The sequence below is a fragment of the Lutra lutra genome, chromosome 6 (assembly GCF_902655055.1).
Source record: "Lutra lutra chromosome 6, mLutLut1.2, whole genome shotgun sequence".
Classification (NCBI taxonomy): Eukaryota; Metazoa; Chordata; class Mammalia; order Carnivora; family Mustelidae; genus Lutra; species Lutra lutra.
In genome coordinates, this window is record NC_062283.1 from 32,027,675 (window position 1) to 32,048,936 (window position 21,262).

General features: G+C 40.0%; 1 protein-coding gene across 2 annotated transcripts; it reads left to right on the forward strand.

Moving 5' to 3' along the window:
* Window positions 1–13,969: 13,969 nt before the first annotated feature.
* LOC125101706 (SLA class II histocompatibility antigen, DQ haplotype D alpha chain-like) lies at window positions 13,970–20,628 on the forward strand. 2 transcript variants are annotated; one of them, XM_047732042.1, is made up of 5 exons: window positions 13,970–14,083; window positions 18,738–18,983; window positions 19,434–19,715; window positions 19,960–20,134; window positions 20,309–20,628. In XM_047732042.1, exons 1-4 carry the CDS (start codon window positions 14,008–14,010, stop codon window positions 20,112–20,114), a joined length of 759 nt encoding a protein of 252 aa, XP_047587998.1. In that variant the 5' UTR covers window positions 13,970–14,007; the 3' UTR covers window positions 20,115–20,134; window positions 20,309–20,628. The 2 variants fall into 2 exon arrangements, with proteins under 2 accessions (XP_047587998.1, XP_047587999.1); XM_047732043.1 differs by lacking the exon at window positions 13,970–14,083 and adding an exon at window positions 16,902–16,929.
* Window positions 20,629–21,262: the final 634 nt, after the last annotated feature.

Sequence of the window (21,262 nt, forward strand, 5' to 3'; positions counted from 1 at the left end):
ATGGACATGGTTAAAGATCTGATGAGGTTACACTATAGCTGGCAAGGAAACAAGGTTATTTCTGTGACACATAACACTTTAATAATCAAAATATCAAGTCATGACCTACATTAAAACCTTAGGCATTACATCTCTAGAATAGTTAATATCTTTATCAACAACATAACCTAAGGCTTATCATTTGTTTAACAGTGCTTCCAGTGTAACTTAACATGCCAAATAAAAAGGCCCAAGGAGTTAAAGAGACTTCATCTATTGACTTCCTTTATTATTAATGTAAATCTTGGTAAAGTTTGTTAAAACCTTAGGAAGTTTTTTTTTTTAAGATTTTATTTATTCACTTGATAGAGATCATAAGTAGGCAGAGAGGCAGGCAGAGAGAGAGAGAGAGAGAGAGAGAGAGAGGAGGAGGAAGCAGGCTCCCTACTGAGCAGAGAGCCTGATTGGGGGCTTGATCCAAGGACACTGAGATCATGACCTGAGCCAAAGGCCGAGGCTGAACCCACTGAGCCACCCAGGCACCCCAAAACCTTAGATAGTTTTAAAGCACACGCCTTAATAGGATTAGGGATATTAAAGACCTGATACAGGCAAAACACAGAAACTGGTTTTTCTGGACAGGCAAAGAGAAACAAGTCAATTAATTCAAGAAAACTTTGTCTTTGGAACAGAGAGAAAGCAGACTTTCAATTCCCATTTCTTATCATTTTTCTTACATATCTTCCACTTTTCCTCACACAGAGTTGTTTCCCTTAATTTCATCAGTCTTAATTACATTTAGAATTTTGCATTCTTTAAAAACCTTAGTCTCCAGTGAAGGCTAAGGAGTAAACAATTGTGAACTGTTACACCAGAATTTTTTAGACGGCAAATCTGTGAATCAGTTAAGACAAAGCGTGTTTACCAACAGACTCAAATACCCTTAGTTTTTTGCAATAAGTAGTCAAAATCACAAACCTACATCCAAATCTCAATGCTTTAGCACATTATCTTATTCAGAAAAGACCTAGATATCCAATAAATTCAATCCCACTTATCATACAAGCAAAACTTAAAAGTTTCAGGTTACTAAAGACTTTGAAGGCTATCTTAACTTCTATGAAAACTTGAATGAAACAAGATTAACCACCATTTAAAGTCATCCTTTTGCTAACAAACTGCAACAAAGATAACATGAGCTTATTTGATCTCTAGCAAATCTTGGTAGAATAAGTTTTACCTTTAGTGCTGATAAAGTTGAAGACATGTCTATATTAATTAAACTGACAAACAACTTAGTTTAAATACTGAATTATGTTCCCCTGGATCCTCCTCGTTGTCAATTTGTTTATTATTTATTTATTTTTATTTTGTTATTTATTTTTTACCTGAGACACTGGTGGGGAAATCTGGAGTGGGCAGTGTTGTGTCCAGGGGATGTTCTTCTTGCTCCTTGACAGTGAAGGGAGGAGGAGACACAGGATGGTACAGAAGCCAGTTATGCAGGCTGCACCCAAGGTGGTGCAGAAACAGGAGAAGGGGAAGGGGAGACAGAAGAGATGAAGTGCTGCCAGAAGGCAAAGAAAGAGTTCTCAGTTCTAGAGTTCATCAGCTCCAACAGAGGAACAGATGCCATGTTTTCCTGCCAACAAGGGAGAATAAGTAGTCCTTGTTGGGCCAGAGAAAAAAGGGAATTTCCCTGAAACAAAGAGTGTTTTAGCAGCTGCTTGGGAATATTCCTTAAAGTCGTCATCCCAAGGCACATAGAATAACCACAGATGGTTCCAGTTATAGCCATTAACCTGGGAAATGAGTGAGGGAGAAGCCCCCACATCTATTAGGAGGAACAATGAGAGAGACAGTCAAGAATCCCCTTTGTCTGGGATGGCCTGTGTTTCCTCCAGCAACCTGCATTTATTTGGAGGCCTATTTAAATAATTATCATTCAGCATATCGGGAGTGGGGTTTACTACCTGACAGGTTCAGGCAAACACATTCAGCAAGATGCCCTTAGGTCAGGGTCATAGTGTAGAGCAATGAAGGCCTAGGTATGAACAGTGAACATACTGTAGGCCCACTTGCTCTATTTCCTGCAGACAAGATCTAAAGGGTCGATCCCATGTGGCCATGCAGTGTTATAGGAGCTCAGCCCTTTCCTAAGTTTTGCATGCTGAATTGTTTCCAGTGGGTTAACAGGCACCCCAAGGAAGAGTTCTTGAGAACCAAAGAAGTCTACTGAGGCCATTCTCCCAGAAAAATTAAAGAATATCCATTGCCAAATCCTCCAACTCCTGGGTGGCATCCCACACAGGATATGTCAGAGGATCCATGTATGAAAAGCAACCAGAGGTGTCCCTCAAACAAAATTGTTGTTGATCACCATCCTGCCTTCCCTCATTCATTCCTTAAAAGGTCCTGGAGGGATGCTGGCCACCCCTTCCTTTTCCCTCCCTTCTCCAACCCTCCCCTTCCACATCGTATCCTAGGATGCCAATGGGTGTCTGGTGAATGGACTGAAATACCAAGACATGCCATCTTATGCCTGAAGATTGTGTACTGCCCTGCCACTTTTTTTATTCAAAAAAAAAAAATACTAGAAAAGTTTTACAGTGGGGAATTAACCAATTTGGTAATTTAAATAATTAGTAGAGGACATTGATGGAAAACAGTAAAGATGGAAATCCACCATGGTCTATGCAACATTTCAGCACATATGCTCTTTACAGCCAACTTTGCTGGGAAATGGTCCCCAGTTAGGTTGTAATTCAGTTGGGTCCTGGTTTGGGACAGCTCCCAGTGGAGGTCCCAGAGCCAGAAGTGGCTAGACCACGGATGTGGAAGAGATATATTAGATCAACCAGGAGGAAACCTCACATGAGAGTTTAAGATTGACAGCCATGCTAATCACTTAGATGGCTGTCCCATGCCCAAGACAGACAACTGTGTATAAAGACAGTAATTAAAAAAAAAAGGGGGGGGGGCATCAAGTTTCTGGGTCTTATTTCCATCCCAGCCAGGGTACTAAATTCCAGCCAAAAGGCAAACTTTCTCCACCCCATAGAGTAGCCACAGTCTGAAGAATTTCAGCCTCAGCAATTGACATGAAAGTGTTCCAATAAGACCATACTCCTTGAAGAGCCCCTGAAATGAGAATAAAGGGAGAGGAGAACAAGTAATCACCAATTTTTCACTTAAGCTCGGAGTCCAGATGTAAAAACTAAAAGCCCCACATTGGGCATCATATGATGGGTTTTGGAATATAGGTGAGGTTCATGGGGTGAGGTCTGGAATGGATGACCAAGAAAGAATTCTTGAGACATCTTTGGTGCAAAATGGTGGTTTATAAAAGTACTGTGACAGGACCCAGGGGCAGAAAGTGCTGCTGCCTCAGGGTTGTGAATAGTGGCTGATTATATACAATGGGGTTGGGAGAGATAAGGAAAAAGGGAGGTTTCAAAAGAACTTTCTTACTCTAAAGGAGACCTACAAGATACCAGAGGCCTTGCCATTGTCAGGTAAGGCTGGTTTTTCATTCTAGCGAAGCATTAACAGTAAGATAGATCTGAGGTTCCTGGAAGAATGTCACACATGTCCCATGCATGAGTGGGGGGCTCCTGGGGGAAGGTGCCAGGTGTCAGCTTGTGCTTTGTCTCAGCTAGCCTTCTGCTCCCTTATCATGTCAAGGCAGTTGACAGAATTCCTCAGATATTCTATACCTTTACTGACTTTGTTTGATTTTTCTATCAAATACTCAAAAACAAATGTAAAGCTTCCATCCAACCAAAATTTTAGATTTTTCTATTTCTCCTTTTCGTTCTATCAGCTTCTGTCTCATATATTTTGAAATTCTGTTATTAAGTATGTACACTTAGAATAGTTATGTCTGTTTGGAGAAATAACTCCTTTATCATAAGTGATGTCTCCCTTTATCCATCTTAATATTACTTGTTCTGACATCTACTTTGTCTAGTATCAACAGAATGATTCTGCTTCCTTTTGATTTTGTTTGCATGGTACATATCCCTTTTTTTACTTTTAGTGTAGCTATGTGTTTATACTTAAAATGGGTTACTTAGAGACAGATGAGAATTTGATCATGCCATTTTATTCAGTCCAATCATCTATCTATCTATCTATCTATCTATCTATCATCTATCTACCAATTATATTTCATACAAATATTTAAATGGTTGGATATTTTTGCTAAATATTTTCTATTAATTATATTAGATATTTGATCATTTTCTTATTATTTTCCTGCTGACTTTTGGATTAGCAGTTGCCATAGGATTTGTTGCATATAAATATAGTCTACCTTCAAATTCTAATGCAAGAACTTAGATCAGTATACTCTAAATTTCTCTCTCTAAATTTTTGTGCAATTGTTGTCATAAATGATGTGGGGGAAAAAAGCAAAAGAAAAAATTAAATTTCCTTCCTTTCTATAGCCCATTGGCAGGTCCTCGAAAGAGGCAAGTGATCTTTCTCTGGGAGCTTAGCTACCTCAATCAGTGTTGACACTTTGCTAAGGCCATAAGGCAATCTTAGCCTGAACCCCCCCCCCAGTACCCTGTGAGTCTACTCTAACATTTAAAATTTCCCTTGGAAGTTTCTTTTATCTCTAGCCCCCTAAGATATATGTTAGCAATCATCCTCCAAGCATAGGGTCCACTGACACACAACTGAAGGGTCTCATGACTGACTTCTTACTAAAGAATACTAGATGAATTTTTCCTAACAATAGCTAGTCCCCTCAGGGTCCTGGAAACCTTGTTTCCAAAATAGCTTTGATGAAGTTCTAGAATATAGGTGAGGTTGGGTGGGGTGAGGTCCAGAGCCGATGACCAAGAAAGAATTCTTGAGACATCTTTGGTGCAAAATGGTGGTTTATTAAAACACAGGGACAAGACCCATGGGCAGGAAGAGCTGCTGCCCCGGGGTTGTGAAGGGTGGCAGGTTATGTACCATGGGAGTGGGGGAAATAAGGAAAAGGGAGGCTTCAATAGAACTTTCACTTGCTAAAGAGGACTTACAAGATACCTGATACCAGAGGCCTTGCCATTGCCAAGGTCATTTTGCTCTCTAGCAAGGTATTAACGTTAAGGTGGGTGAGAGATTCCTAAAGAATGTCACATATGTCCCACCCAGGAGTGGGGGAAGGGGGAAGGTTGCAAGGTGTCAGCCTTTTACTTTGTCCTCAGCCAGCCTTCTGTTCCCTCATCATTCCCCCCTGAGCAATTTTGACGCTTAATCTTTAAGGTTGTTGAAGGTGGTTGTTGAAGATGGAAGGTCTCATCTTCTGTAACTTCTTCCTACTGAACAGGGGCATAGAGTTGTCCCTACCTACTCAGGTCAACACTGGTCAGTTGGGGAATGGTAGGGGAGTTACAAAACACAGAGGCACCTGAGTCCAGGGGAGACTGCTCAGGTAATCTGTGGAAGTTATGGCGCAAAGGAATCAACAGCAGGTGAGGAGACATGGGAGAAAACAGCAAAACATGATTAGTGTTAACAAAAAGAAAATGAAGCTCAAATAAGTTTTTTTGCTAGTTGACAAAAATCCTTTTCCAGTCCAGGAGTTTAATCAATCATTAAAGGAGAAAGGGACTGTTTAAAGTGTTAACTTGAGTATGTCAGAACCCAAGAAATATTTTGTGATAATCTGGAACATAAACATAGTATTTTGTTTTTGTGATAGCACATCTACCTTGTGTAACAGTCAAAACATCCAATGCCAATGCCATTCTATTTTGTAAAGCTGCTTTACACATTTGTATTACCATAGCATTTTAACAGAGAAATGCTACTTTGAGGGTCATTTAGGGCTAACCATGTACTTAGTAAGAGTTTCCATGTGCCACCAATGAGACAGAACAAGTCCACCACTGTTTTAAGTTTTGGAAGTTTAGCCAGGTTGGTAATGGTCTTAATAATGGATCCGTGATTCCAGGCAAAACCCAGAGTACAGTGGCCTATCCCCTCTGGGGGAAGCCATGAGCACAAGTTATAGTCATGTAACCATTGGGTCCCATTAGAAGACAGTCCTCCAATTTTGGGTTTCTGTCAAGGGCTATCCAGTTTTGGAGGGTCATTTTTTTAATGTGTAATAAAAGGCAGTCCATTGTTACTTTGTAGGGACCAAGGGAGTCCAAACCTAAGGACAATTTTTTTTCACTATGTTTTTGTCACCTCCATGGCCTTTTTGCCCAAATCAGTGGCCTGGTGTAAACCCTGTATTACTTTCATTAGTTCCTAAGGTTGTATCTTTGACATCCTTGAAGTGAATTACAGCTATGTCCTTAGGTAGGTGTACAGCCTTAAGAAGAGTAGTAATTTTAGGCCTGTATTTCATTGTGAAGATATAGCTTGATAATAAACCCTTTTTTTTCCAAATTGCTCCATGGACATGTAGGACAAGGAAAGCATATTTGGAGTCAGTATTAATATCAATTTATAAGGCTTTAGCAATTGCAAAGTGCTAGTGAACACTATGGCATACCCAGCTTTTCTTATTCTTTTTATGGAAACTACTGTCATCAGTAAACCAACTGTCATTTGTATTTTTAATAGGGGCATATTAAATCTGGCCAACTAGAGTAAGCAACATCAACAACCTCTGAACAGTTTCTGCTCTATAAAGAAGCACAATGGCCAGGTTGAGGCATATGGGTAACTACGTTTAAAGTTTTAAGTATTATTTTGGCATATCTGTAAGTGTAGCCCAGTATTTAATAAGTTGGCCTCCATCATCCATTGGTGGCCTTTGGTTTCTAAGACATTTTGGACCTGATGTGAAGTCCTAGTCAGGGACTGTCCCATAGTGAGCTTTGGGGCTCCTTTTACGAGGAGGGCTGTTCTATGCTTAGCTAAAGCATTTGTTTTCAACTGTACCTCAATAAAGTTGGCTTCTAGGATAAATAGGACTAAGGTCCAGCCTTAACAATATCCTAATTACAAAGGATCACGGGCAAGTGGGAGAAAATTTGTCAAGGGATAAGGGGAGTCCTACATGCTTATCCAATCCAATCATAAAGAAAGTGGGGTCATCCATTATCTCCACAAATCCATAACTAATCCTATGGGGTGGGGTATACTGGCTTTTAGGCAATTATCCTAGCCCCACAGTATTGGTCAAGGTGCAAGTTACATAATTGTTGGGGAATCAATCCCATTTTCCAGTTGTTTAAATGTTATGTGCCCATGGGGTTCTGTTATTATCCCCACAGAATAAATAAGATTGTCTAAATGAGTTATTGTGCAACTTCTCTGAAGTTTACCTCAAGTTGTCTAATTAGCCAAACAAAAATTTAAAGACAATCTAATCTAGAATCCACAAAGGTATGTTATTAAAACATATTTTTTCTCTCTAAAATAACCCTCATTTCCAGAGATAACCAAATTAGGACTAATTTATTTGAAAAACAAGTCCAGTTTAAACAGATTTGGACTAATTATTTACATAAGATCAGCAAGAACAGTGAGAGATCATATAGATCTTTTAGAATCTGCTTTGCTGGAACTTCTTATAAGGAATCTCTAGGTTGAACTTTTAGTAACCTCTCCAGGCCAAAAGCCAAGCCACATACTTGCCATCAGACATGCCTTCAATACCTGTCGATTTGAGTGAACTCCTCTTCCTGAGGTCCCTAATGTATCCTGAGGTTCCTGCACCTGCCAGGAAGTGAAATTCTTTACTCACCTGGTGAGGCTGCTGGGACCTCTTTAAGCAAGGTACGAGGCCAACAGTTCCAAGGGGCTTTAATGCTCCAGGTTTCATAAAGTCAACCTTAGTTCCTTAAAGCTGTCTTTATGTCTTTATGTCATATTTGAGAAAGACATGCATAGACTCAGATATTGGTCATAAGTCTATGCATGTCTTTCTCAAATATGGCATTCCAGTCAAAGCCTTGGTAAAATAACCCATGTTTCCAATAGTGTCCTGCTACAAGGAGAACAGATTCTTATTGAACTTGTGCAAATGACTGATTGCTATGGAAGAAGGAATACTTACTGAGACCTTTTGAGTTTTAGAGGGTTCAGATAAAGAGAAAAGTTGAATGCTTTGATTTGTTTACAAAATAAGTATTTTTACATTCCTGTAAGTCACAGATATCTTAAAAAAAACGTTTCCCTAGTCTGGAAGAGCAAACATTAGAGAACCAGCAACGTTTAAAATAACAGACTTAACACTATAATCTTTTAGTTCATTTAGTCCCATGTTGCTAATTCTGGTTTAGTTTGAATGCAGCTTTAGTTAGTTCTGGAAATTCTCACCCATTTCAGTTTTAGGATTTTAAAATATATCAAATATCTGTATTTGTCCGGAAAGTCCTTTATATGAATCTCCTTTAAGGTGGAACTCATTTTACAAGAGAATTAAAACAATTATAAATGACAAAAACTCAGAATGGATATGGTTAAAGAGCTGATGAGATGAGAGTTTACAATTTAGCTGGCAAGGAAACCAGATTACTTCTGCTTCATTAATGTGGTGCCTAGATGTGGTCTCTCTTGATCAGATGGGGGCCACAAATGTAAGGCGTGAATCAGGTGGAAGCCAGTAGCACTGGAAGGGAAAGAATTCACCTGAAGTAGATCAATGGAAATAGACAAGGGAGGGTAAGACCACAGAGGAGAGGCTATCTGCAAGGAGGCAGTGGGGGGGGGGGGGTGCTGTGTTTAAAAGGGGAAGATAATGCGGTATGGCAACCTATGGAACTCTCCCTTTTTTGCTAACTGTGCCAGGTTATAACTAGCTCATTGGTCAGTGAGGGCCTGTGGATATTTTGTGGTGGGTCACCTGATGGACCTGTCTGCATTCCATCCCTCAAACCTGTTTGCCTAAAAGCAGTCTCTATGATCACCTTTGTCATTTGAGAGACCAGGTGACTGGATTATCAGTACAAAGGCCTTTGCATAAAAATGTGCTTGATAAGAAGATCACTTACAATTCTCCCATTTTCTGTACTCTCATTGGGAAACCCTAAATGTTTTTTGACAGAACAAAGCAAAACATCTTGTGCATGTTGGAATTCAACTGTTCTTTGTTCACATCTCCTTTGAGAAAGTTATGGGGAGAAAGTAAAACTTAGTAGGTGAGTGGGTGGAATCCATGCCATATAAGGAAGTACTCCAACTCTCACATGCAAAACTCATTGCTCTATTATATCCAGAAGCCAGAGAACATTGTGGTACATTGCAAAAATAGTCATAAGTTCTTTGCAGCTCATAGTATTAAGAACTGCAGTGTTAACTCACCTCTTAAATTGACTTAGTACTGCGACTTGCCTGAGCTGTCCCAGAACAGAGTACCCACATGGGCATGGCACCATTTGCTATCTTTCAGAATCATGAGAAAATACTAAAACATTATTCAAATCATTACATTTTATTGTAGTTTGTGTATAGAAAAAGCTGATGAGACAACATCCTTCACAAAAAAGTTCAACTTCCTGGTGATCTCTTAGTGCTCCTCTGGTTCACAGGCTCTCCAAACCCACCCTGCCATAGGGAGAAGGTTGGATGAATGAGGGAAAAGTTTTGGGCCATCCCTGGCCTAGCGCCATTAATATTAGTCAGTATAGAGTTGCTATCATTTATGAGTATTGCCATGTGCCAGGCACTGGACCATATTTAAACCTTATAATTTGTACTTATTTATAATTTCATTTCATCATATACTATCACATAATGGTTTTCAACCCCTTTTATAGAAAAGTTAACTCAGGCTGAAATATTTTGAGTGACTTGCCCAAGGTGATACAGTGTTGAACACTTACTTATTTAATTACAAAGTCTGTCCTCTTCTTTCTTCTGCTTCTCTGGACTCAGTTATTACTGTGAAGCATCTCTCATGTCTACAAGATAGAAGAGGATTTGGCCTTTTTAGTAAAACTTCACCAACACATAATAACTAAGGTTAGGACAGGACAAAGGAGTTGAAAGTCAGAACTAAAGAATTTGAAAATACACTAGTCCCTAGAAAATGTTATAAATGTTAATTAGAACTAACCTACATTCTGCCTAAATAATTTCTTATAGGGCTTCCAATGATGTCACTTATAAGGACATATTTCATTTATATTAATAATTTAAGTTAAATCAAAGGAGGAAATTAGTGCCTTTTGAAAAAATTATTGGACAAAGTAATATTTTAAACTCCAAAATTTTTTCTACCATTAATTTATAAAAAAGAGTCTTTCATTTACTTTTCAGTTAATAACAAATTAATTTTTGTCAAAAATGATACACCATTCTCTTGGATCCAATTCAATACTAATTTTACCTTATGTTAAAATTATGACCTGAAGACTGAAGTGACTACAACAGGTTCCTTGGATGACAGCAGGAGGAGGTGAGACAGAGTCGGGTTATAGACAGAGCTCATCTTCTTTTAGTTAATGACATGGGCTTCATTGGACTTCAACATCTCCCAGGATTTGAAATCTGACACTGGACCTTCAACTTCCCATCCAAGATGAAATTCTGATCCACAGGGCTGACATCCTAATTTCCTAATTTGAGTTGAATTTTCTTTAAAGACTATATTAATAGTAATAGGTAAAATTCTGAGTATTATCAAGAAAGGTTTTGTCCATTTGTCAAATCTTGAGTAATTTTTGCAAGGAAATATCAAAGTTTCAAAACAGCCAAAGTAAAACCAATAAATCACTGAAGTGGTAATTAGTAAAAATTTATTGTGCATATGCCAGTAAGACAGTTTGCAAACCAGAAGCATTTAAACCAGAAGGTGGAAGGAGGTTCAAGTATATCTTGTTATAAAGTTGCTTATGTTATGAGAAAGCAGTTATAGCTAATTCTTCAAAGGGATTGGCTACAATATTACAGTTTTCGGTGGTTACCTCATATCAACCATGAGAAACAGTTCACCTTCCTTTGACATTTCCAAAGGCACAAGCAAGAAATGAACCAGTTCAATTAGTCTTGCAAAATAAGCTAAATTAAGATTTGTTTGTATGACTACACTGGTTTTGTCTGTTTAGTGTATTTTTTAGGCTGACTCCATTTGTTTCTGATTTTAACAGTAGAAAGCAGTCAAGTCTGGATCCAGGAAAAGCATAGAAACATGTTATTTCCTGCACTGAAAGAAGGATGCCGCATCGTAAATGAAGCATGCTTCAGTGGAACCTCAGAATTCCTCTTCATCCATAATGACACACACTTGAAGACTAAGTCCACCCATAAGGTCAAATAGCTATCCTAATTAGCTTAGGACTCTGTATTCTGAATCCACACAGGAAACTCCCAACCTCTATAAAGACTCATGGCTTCTACCCTTGTCACATTTCACCTCTGCACTCACCAGCTGTGTGACCCTGAGGAAATTCCTCTACTCTCTGAAACTCAATATCCTCATTGAAAACAGGGGATGATATTAGTGTACTACAGGTATAGTGGGAGCCCTAAGAATCTTTCATTTCAGGTGCAGCATATGTATATTCCTCATAGCACCCTGATGAGCTGCTGTTGATGCCTCCAGCCAAAGACTATCAGGAGCACACCTGTGGATGAAAAAGTTGGTTTAATTGTTCATTGTGGTGAGGGAGAAAACTCACCATGGAGAATCACGGGCATCTCAGTAAGAGGGTGTTGGAACCAAAGAGCAGAACTAGCAGGAAATATTAATTAATAATTATGGGGTGCACTGGGGTCCACATTATTAATTACTAATTAATAATTATTGGGTCCACAGTCTGGCCATTATCAAGAAAGGCAGACTTCACTCCAGGCATAGGCAGGTGCTACAGCCCACAGTGCAATTTCTTCTCTCTCGGGGAAGCCTCATCTCTGGTCTTTTTTTTTTTTTTTTTTAAATTGGCTCCACACCTGGCATGGAGCCCAACATGGGGCTTAAATTACCGACCCTGAGATTAAGACCTGATCTTCAATCAAGAGCCAGATGCTTAACCCACTGAGCCACCTATGAGCCCACAGATCTGCTTCTGAAGACTTTACAGCTGGTTGGTTCTGACTCATCCAGATTATCTAGGAAGATCTCTCTTTCCTAATCAAGTGATTTTGGACTGTAATCACATCTCCAAAATATTTTCAGAGCCATGCCCCATTAATAATTGATTGATTAACTGAGGACTAGAATCTAACCAACACATAAAACTGACAGTTTAACTACTATAGGGTTTGGGCTTCTGTTAGGTGATTTTGAGGAGGATTTAAGAGAGAGGGACTCTGCTCTTAGTTGGATTGTCAGGAAGTAGACATAGGATGGAATAATTCTACAGTTGGGCATCTTAATAAATCTTACCTAGAATAAGGGAGACCAGACTGAGGCTAAAGCTCTAACTGGTAATGAAGCAGAAGGTAATCATATCATCTAGGAAAGAGGGATGCTTCGTCATTTTTGTGGCTTTGACAATCTTTGTGTTTTGTCTGTGTTCAGGCATGATTATTGAGTGGCCTTGTGCTCTGTCTTGATCCGTCATGGTCACTGAGTGGCTGTCTGACACTGCTGTCCTATGACATTGTTTATGTTCACCAGGAAAACACCAGAACCTGGCTGTGAACTACAGACCAACTCCTGGCAACACCAAGACCTATTTAATAGTATCAGGTGGCTGCCAGATGCCAGGGCTTTTCCTGTCTCACTCTTCCTATAGTCTCTTGTCATCATGAGGTATGACAGTGTGCCAAGGAACAGAAGGACATCTGAGAGGGACAGAGAGATTGACTCTAAGTGGAACCCCCACCCCCACTCCCACCCCCATTAACTTGTGGCTTCCAAAACATACAGAAAATCAATTCTTCAGGAAAATAAAAAATATGTCTCCCTCTAATGACTGCCCTTGACATTAGCTCAATTCCTAGTCCCTTACAAATATCTGGAATTTGTGGCAGGATAAAGAATATGAAAAGATCCAGGAGGTTCTGGAAAGGAAACTAATTTCTAAGTCACAGCAATTCCCCTCACTCTGCCCATTTGACCTGAATTCTTCATTGTGAAAAAAATTTAAAAACTAAAAATCATAGAGTGAGGCACCCCAAATTGTCTTTAATGTAATCAGTGTCCCCTAATTGCCTAAAACACAGAGCACAAAGAATACTCAAAGGAAGATAAAATTGATGTGAAAGATGATACATTTACTGTAGGCAGCATTCATGACATTATGACATCTCTTTTTTTTAAATTTTATTTATTTATTTAACACAGAGAGAGAGAGAGAGAGAGAGAGCAAGAGAGGGAACCCCAGCAGGGGGAGTGGGGGCGGGGGATGGTGGAGAAGCAGGCTTCCTGCTGAGCAGGGAGCCCGACCCAGGACCCTAGATTCATTACCTGAATCAAAGGCAGATACTTAACAACTGAACAACCCAGCTGTCCCAACATTATGATTTTTTATTGCTTCAGATACAAATACCGGACATTTTGAGAACATGAGAAGAACTTAACTCAACTGGATTTACATAAGTAGAAAGGCAAAGGTATTCCTTGACCACCACCAACAGAAATACTTTAGGTCGGTGAATCTACTCAAATTGTGCAGAATGTTTTATGCACTATGGAAACAAACAAACAAAAAAAGGCAATTAACCCACATATGGAAGCCAGGAAAAGGGAAGGAGTTAGGGATTGCCATGAAGGAGAATCAATTTATGGGAGAATTTCTGGGGGTTGTCACCCAGAATATCCTGAAGAACACCATGTAAGGGATGATGTTATCTGTACACAAGGCTAATCAGAAATTTCCACCCCTCTTGCCACCAGCAAGCATACACACCCATAAGAAGATTCTAATTTAATATCCTCCCTCCTTTTCTAAATAATTTCCCCAGGTCTACTCTGAATGGAGACTATATCACAAGGAGATTTCCCAATCCCTTCAGCTTTCTTTGTACAAACTCTTCAAGTGGCAACAGAGGTGTCATCATATAGGGGATTTTTCTGATTGGCGAGAACCTGACCTAGCAGGGTTTGGTTTGGGTGTCTTTAGATTCCCTTCTCATTTGGGTCCTTACCATTGCTCTGTCACTCAGAACAACAACTTCAGAAATCACATGGAGAAAAGGATGATTCTGGGGATCCTCACTCTGACCACCATGATGGGTCCCTCTGGTGGTGAAGACATTGTGGGTGAGTGCACAGCTGAGGGATGTGGTTACTATATTTAGGAAATGGAATTGGAAGAGATAAAGATAGAGATTGGCATAGAAATAGTAGAGAATTTCAAAGGTGTTCTCAATATTAAACAGGTCTGAAAATTATGGTCATTCTTTCCTTCAGGAAACTGTAGATCCAACCCACCCTCTTTGCTACCTGTGCTGTTGCAGAGTTCATCAAGGACATTATTCCTTTCTGCTATGAGATCCAGTGAATATAGCCTGCAGGGCTCAATGGCATTCACTTATGATTGCCCCAAAGATTAGAGATGTTTCCATGAGTAGATGTTTTGTTACTAAAAATTCATGAACTATTGTTTCCAAATGTCTCTGAACAACATTGAAGCTTTTTATGTGTTTCTTCTGAGTCTCACTTGGAGTAGAGTTCCATGAGTTATATATACTATATAGATAAAAACAAGGGTGTACTCTTCTTTGTCTCAGATTTGCACACATTTTCATGCTGGAAACTGGCATGGGGGATTAGGCAAACAAGCCCAGATGAATAACTGTAGACAAGTCGTTCTGCCACATGACCTCATATATGTCACTTCACAAATAATAAAGTAAAATATGTATTTAGAAATGCTTTTCCAATAATGAAGAAATAATAGAAATGTCAATGATCATTCCTGTTTCTTAATTGTTACTATTACAGGTGTGACTTAGTATTTTTAATTTTAATTCCAGGATATATTACAGTTTCAGATGTGCAATATAGTGACTCAACAGTTCCCTATATTATTCAGTGCTCATTAAGATAAGTGTACTCTTACTATGGACTCTGAAAAACGATCTGAGAATTTTGAAGGGGTGGGGGGTGGGAGGTTGGGGGCACCAGGTGGTGGGTATTGTAGAGGGCACGGATTGCATGGAGCACTGGGTGTGGTGCAAAAATAATGAATACTGTTATGCTGAAAAAATTAAAAATTAAAAAAAAAAAAGATAAGTGTACTCTTAATCCCCTTCACTTGTTTCACCCATCCCCCCACCCACCTGACCCCTGGTAACCATCACTTTGTTCTTTGTAGTTAAGATTCTGGTTTGTTTTGTTTTGTTTTTTGGTCTTTTTTCTTCTTTGTTCATTAGTTTTATTTCTTAAATTCTACATGCGAATGAAATCAGATGGTAGTTGTCTTTCTCTGGCTGACTTATTTCACTTAACATTATGGCCTTTAGATCCATCCATGTTGTTACAAAGGCAAGATTTTATTATTTTTATGGCTGAATATTATGCCATTATAGATAGATAGATGATAGATAGGTAGATAATAGATGATAGATAGATAGATGACTGATAGATAGACACTGTATCTTCTTTTTTTTTAAGATTTTATTTATTTATTTGACAGAGATCACAAGTAGGCAGAGAGGCAGGCAGAGAGAGAGGAAGGGAAGCAGGCTCACTGCTAGGCAGAGAGCCCCACATGGGGCTCGATCCCTGGACCCTGGGATCATGACCCAGGCCAAAGGCAGAGGCTTTAACCCACTGAGCCACCCAGGTGCCCCGACACTGTATCTTCTTTATCCATTCATCTATTGATGGACACTTGGGCTGTCCATAATTTTTATCTTTAACAAAGTAGAGGATATCTTTATTTTTATTTAAAAATTGAGAAATTTATGATTAAAAACTCCATTAATTAATTATATTATCCTTAAATTGTCAACTCAAATTACCTATACTTCATTCTATCTAATGGATACCCCTTCAGAGGAAAACTGGACAAGCACACACTAATTATTTAATCCCTCCAGCTCTTCTACCTTAACTGTCTACCTCTTCCCACATTCTTTTCATGAATTACTTCATCATCCTTTCCTTCCAGGATCTATCCCAGCCCTATACTTGTTGTTTAATTTTTTAGGATTTATTTATTTATTTAAAAGAGAGAGAGAGAGAGCGTGAGCCCATGAGCGGGAACAGGTAGAGAAAGAGAATCTCAAGCAGATTCCCTAGTGAGCATAGGACCCAATGTGGGGCTTGGTCCCACAACCCCGAGATGATGACCTGAGCTGAAGCCAAGAGGTGGCTCTTAACAGACTGAGCCACACAGCTTCCTTCTGTTTTATTGACACAGAAAGTTCACTTATAATAACCAAAGTAGAAAAAATAAATTGTTAGGTAAAATGGAGCATGCTTTAATTTTCACCAACGTTGTTAACCATGACTACTCCCATTCTAATTTCATTTGGTGGTTTCACTTGCTTCTCCGAGAACTTCTAATTTCCTTTCTTCAGTGTTACACCAGAGTGCCCTGGCCAGGCTCAACTTACCCATTAGATACAGCTAGGGTGGTCCCAAGAGTATGTGTTGCTTGTAGGGCACCTGTGAAAATGTTCTAATTTCTTTTAAATTTAAAAGAAAAAAATGAACTTTTAGAGTAGAGGAAGACATTTTAATTTTTAATTAAGTTTGCATTATATTTGTCTTCGGACCAATGCAATCACAAAATATGATTTTTAATATTTTAATGGAGAAAGGGGCCCGTGAAAGTGATAGTGTTTAAGCTTGCAAGTCATAATACACCCTTGGTTACTACTGATTACTTCCATATTGTTCTGCTACTTCTGTGTCTGTCAGTCTCCACTCCCCCAAATTTCTCTGATCCTCGAGAATAGCAATTGACATTCAATACACACTTTTGAGCACACAGTGAGATAACTTTTGGAGATTCAAAGATGAAAGAACATACTATCTGCCCCCTGGTGCAGGAAAGCAGAAGGACCATTGCTGTGCAGGACCGTGGACTCAGCTGAGACTGAAACTACAAAAGTGAACTGCTTCCAGTTGGCCCAGCAGTGTGATGTTCATCAATGGTTGGCAATCCAGGACAAGTACCGGATGAAAACAATAATTGTATATTTGAAAAAGGAGTCAAGGATAAAGTATATAGGATAAAGAGGCTTTAGTGGAGGGTCTTTTTTTTTTTTTTTAATTTGACAGGCAGAGAGCGCTAGTAGGCAGAGAGGCAGGTGTGGGGGGGGGGGCGGAGAAGCAGGCTCCCCACCAAAGCAAAGAGCCCGATGTGGGACTCAATCCCAGGACCCCGGGATCACGACCTGGGCCGAAGGCAGCAGATTAACCCACTGAACCACCCAGGCGCCCAATGGTGGGTCTTTTAAGTAATCAACCAAGGGGGTCATACTGGGCAGAGAAGAGAGTGAGCTGGATGAGGTATAGATAAATTCAGAGAGCAAGACACTGGGATGGAGGTGCTGATGGGTATAATGTGATCAAAAATGTGTTCAATGAGAGAACTTAGCTAAAATGTTGGTAACTAAGCAGGAACTTGGAGAAGGAATTGGAGGTGTCCAGGAAATCTGTAAAGAGAACTTTGTTTCAAGGAGAAAGACCCCTGCAAAGACCAAGGAACATGAATGAATAACAAACTTTGGTTTGGCTGCTGAGGTATTGCAGAGGAAGTGGGACCATAAGACTGCTGCTGTTCCCTTCGGGGTCTCACCACAGCTTCCTGTCTTTGTTCCCGCACTCACTTGGCTCTACTGTCAGCAATAAGCTCCTTGAAAACCATGGTGACTGGTGTTTTACTCCCTGCTCCTCATGATGTCTTACGTGTCGCTGATGTTCTGTAAATGAGGAACATAAAGAGGAAGTGTTTAAAACAACAACAACAACAATGCGTATTTCTTCACAAAATTGTCCAGTTAGCCTCAACTGAGTGGAGTCCTACTGCTGCCAATCTACTTTGGCTTCCTCACACAAGGACATTGTCCATTTGAGGAAAAGGGCCATAGTTTGCCTGGAATCCTAAGCAGATAGAAATGTTGAGTCAGAATAATGAGAGAAGTTTAGTAACCTCCTCAAAGGGAAAAAAAGGGGGGGGGGTGGGGGGAGTTGGGAGTGAGAAAATAAAATCTAATAAAGCTTACACTTTGTATTTCTGATGAAATCAAGTGCTCTTCTCTGAGGATTACTATTGTTAAAACAGTGACCTTAGAAGCATTGTTTATTTTGTATATACTTTGTAATATGTTCATACAATTTCTTTTACCCTATAATAGTTAAGAAACTCTTTTAAAATAATATGGTTCTGTGTGCTTTTCTTTGGAAAAATAAGAAGTAGAAGGAGGAACAGAAAGAGGGGGGAGGAGTAGGAGGAAGGAAGGAAGGATGGATAGAGAAAATGTTCTGCTCTGAACCAGTCCTGTGGGGAGGGGAATCAAAATGTATGTGTTATTAACTCATGAAAGAATTAAGAAACAGACAAAATTTATGAAGCTGAGGGAAGGAAAGTGAATTTCTGAGAAAGGAAGATAAGCTGTGATAATTTATTCATTCCTTCATTCATTTTATTATAATATTTATTATAAACCTACTGAGTGTACCAGGTGCTAAACTAGGTACACAGGGAATAGCAGTAACAAGGCTGTTGTAATTCTGCTCTTGTTGAGCCTACATGACACTGGAAAAGCAGACTTTATTCTAACTGGACAACTATCAACACTGAGGGAGCAGAGGGTGGTGCTGGGAAATATGCCTAAGGACTATGCCAAAGATGAAGCCCACTATATTTGAAAGCCAGTTTCTTCTGTCACTTGGTTTAATAAGGCTCTTTTCTCCCTCTGTTTTCTACTTCCTGCTCCTCGCCCTTACTGACCAACAGATCACTTTGCTTCCTATGGCATAAATGTCTACCAGTCTTATGGTCCCTCTGGCCAGTTCACCCATGAATTTGATGGAGATGAGGAATTCTATGTGGACTTGGAGAAGAAGGAAACTGTCTGGCGGCTGCCTGTGTTTAGTACATTTGGAAGTTTTGACCCACAAGGTGCACTGAGAAACTTGGCTATAGCAAAACAAAACTTGAACATCCTGATTAAACTCTACAACTATACCACTGCTACCAATGGTAACTGTCTACCACTCTGCCTCTCTTTACTGAATCTATCCCTACATATCAGGTCTCTTTCCCTTTCTCCCTATGATAGATACACTTGACTGCTTTCCAAGGATCTTTCCCCAGATCTTCTCATAGTAATTACTGAACTCTCATTATCTGCTATCTCAAAACTTAAATATTGCCATGTAATACAAGGACCCTAACTCCCATACCATGTTCCTTGAACCCCTCAAAGAGAAGTCTTATAGATCTACCACTTTAGTAAGCATGCCCACAGAGGGAAGGGCACAAGGACAAAATACAGGCAGTGTGTAGATAGCATTTCCCAAGCAGAAGGTAAGTAAGAACTCTTCTACCATCAGATGGGGAACTGTTGGTGGACGGGCTCTGCAGGACACAGTGCAGAACCTGAGGGCAGAGCTCTTTGCAATTCATATCAGTGCTGCTTCCTCACCACAGAGGTTCCTGAGATGGCTCTGTTTCCCAAGTCTCCTGTGAGTCTGGGTCAGCCCAACACCCTCGTCTGTCTTGTGGACAACATCTTTCCTCCTGTGATCAATGTCACGTGGTTGAAGAACAGGCACTCAGTCACAGAAGGTGTTTCTGAAACCAGCTTCCTCGCCAAGAAGGATCATTCCTTCCTAAAGTTCAGTTACCTCACCTTCCTCCCTTCTGCTGATGATATTTATGACTGCAAGGTGGAGCACTGGGGCCTGGATGAACCACTTCTGAAGCACTGGGGTATGAATGAATTCCACCCCCTTGGCACCTTCTTTCTCTATCAAGTTCAGAATATCCTGCCTCTGAGCCTGTGAATCTCATGTTTTCTATACCTTAAAGGTTTCAAATAATAGACTTCACCCTCTTCCTTAACCATGGTGCCCTAAGTCCTCATAGAACAAAAACCATTCCCCCCGCTCCAACCCACACACATGTACATGAACCAACACTCTGTCTTCTGACGTCCACAACCTCATTTTCACAGAACCTGAAATTCCAGCCCCTATGTCAGAGCTGACAGAGACTGTGGTCTGTGCCCTGGGGTTGGCTGTGGGCCTTGTGGGCATTGTGGTGGGCACAGTCTTCATTATCCAAGGCCTGCACTCAAGCAGTGCTTCCAGACATCAAGGACCCTTGTGAGCCGCACCCTAGAAAGGAAGGTAAGCGTTCAGATTTGTCAGAGCCGAGAGCTGGAGACAAAGCACAGGAGGAAGGAAACTGGGAGGAATTTGTGGACACAGATACGGTTAAAAGGTTGTAGGAGTCTGGGGGAGGGCATGATGACAGCACAGGAGCCCCCTAGGATCAACCACCCCATGTCTGTCCTATTGCAGGAGCACCGCATGTCCGCCGACCAGAGCAGAAGAGTGGACTTGATAGGTGACCTGGCACTATTGCTTCGTCTAGCTCACCGTATTCCTTCTCTCTCCAATGCTCCTCCTCTCACCTCTTTTCTGGAACTTAAGGTCCTCCTATATCCTCTGAGAGCTCACATACCCTTTGGAATTCTGTCCCTTGAATGCCTGATTTTTTTTTTTTTCTTTTCTCAGTTGTTACCTACAGTGAGCTGTCTGGGTTATTCCATCCAGTTCCCTGATTCTTTGTAACCCTGATCCATTATTCCCGTGGAAATAATAAATTTCCCTTTATGAGATCTTTCAGTAAAACTTTCCTGTCTGTCATCTCAGGGCTGACTAGAGCTGTGGCCCCTTATGCCTCAGGTCCACTTAATCTCACTTTCCAGATTATTTTCATGGCCAGTTACACGGGATCAAGCAAGTATAGACTGATAATATTTTGATGTTAGCTGATGTTAATATTTTCTCTTCCTATTATTCCCACACTGGGGCACTACCACTCTCTTCCCAATTCAGACATTAATGAAAGTAATATCAGAACTGTGTCCTCTGTATAGACTCTTTATAGAAGAAATACAAAAATGAAGAAATAAGCTCATACTCATTTAATATAGTTTTTAAAAGTTATGACAGAGAAATAAGTTGGAATAATGGAATTTTGAATTTCAAAGTACCAAAAGTCACAATTGTTTTCCAAAACTTGAAAATTTCAATTTGTGAAGAATGATTGATAGTAGGACCAGCATTCCTCTCCCTTACTCATCCAGGAGAAGATAAGAATTCTTTAGGCAGGAAAAGAAATGGAAGTCAGTCAGGAGAGGTTAGAATAAGAACATAAGGTCCATATCTAAGAAGAACCAAATACTTTATTCTTACTTAGGGATAGTAGCAACAGGAAGAGGAATGGGAGTAGAAACCACAGGAGTATTT

Excerpts from the sequence above, each read along its gene's own strand:
- LOC125101706 (XM_047732042.1), top strand. The coding sequence starts at position 14,008 with ATGGAGAAAAGGATGATTCTGGGGATCCTCACTCTGACCACCATGATG. Across the intron at positions 18,984-19,433 it reads CTATACCACTGCTACCAATG|AGGTTCCTGAGATGGCTCTG; the intron begins GTAACTGTCTAC and ends TCCTCACCACAG. Across the intron at positions 19,716-19,959 it reads ACCACTTCTGAAGCACTGGG|AACCTGAAATTCCAGCCCCT; the intron begins GTATGAATGAAT and ends TCATTTTCACAG.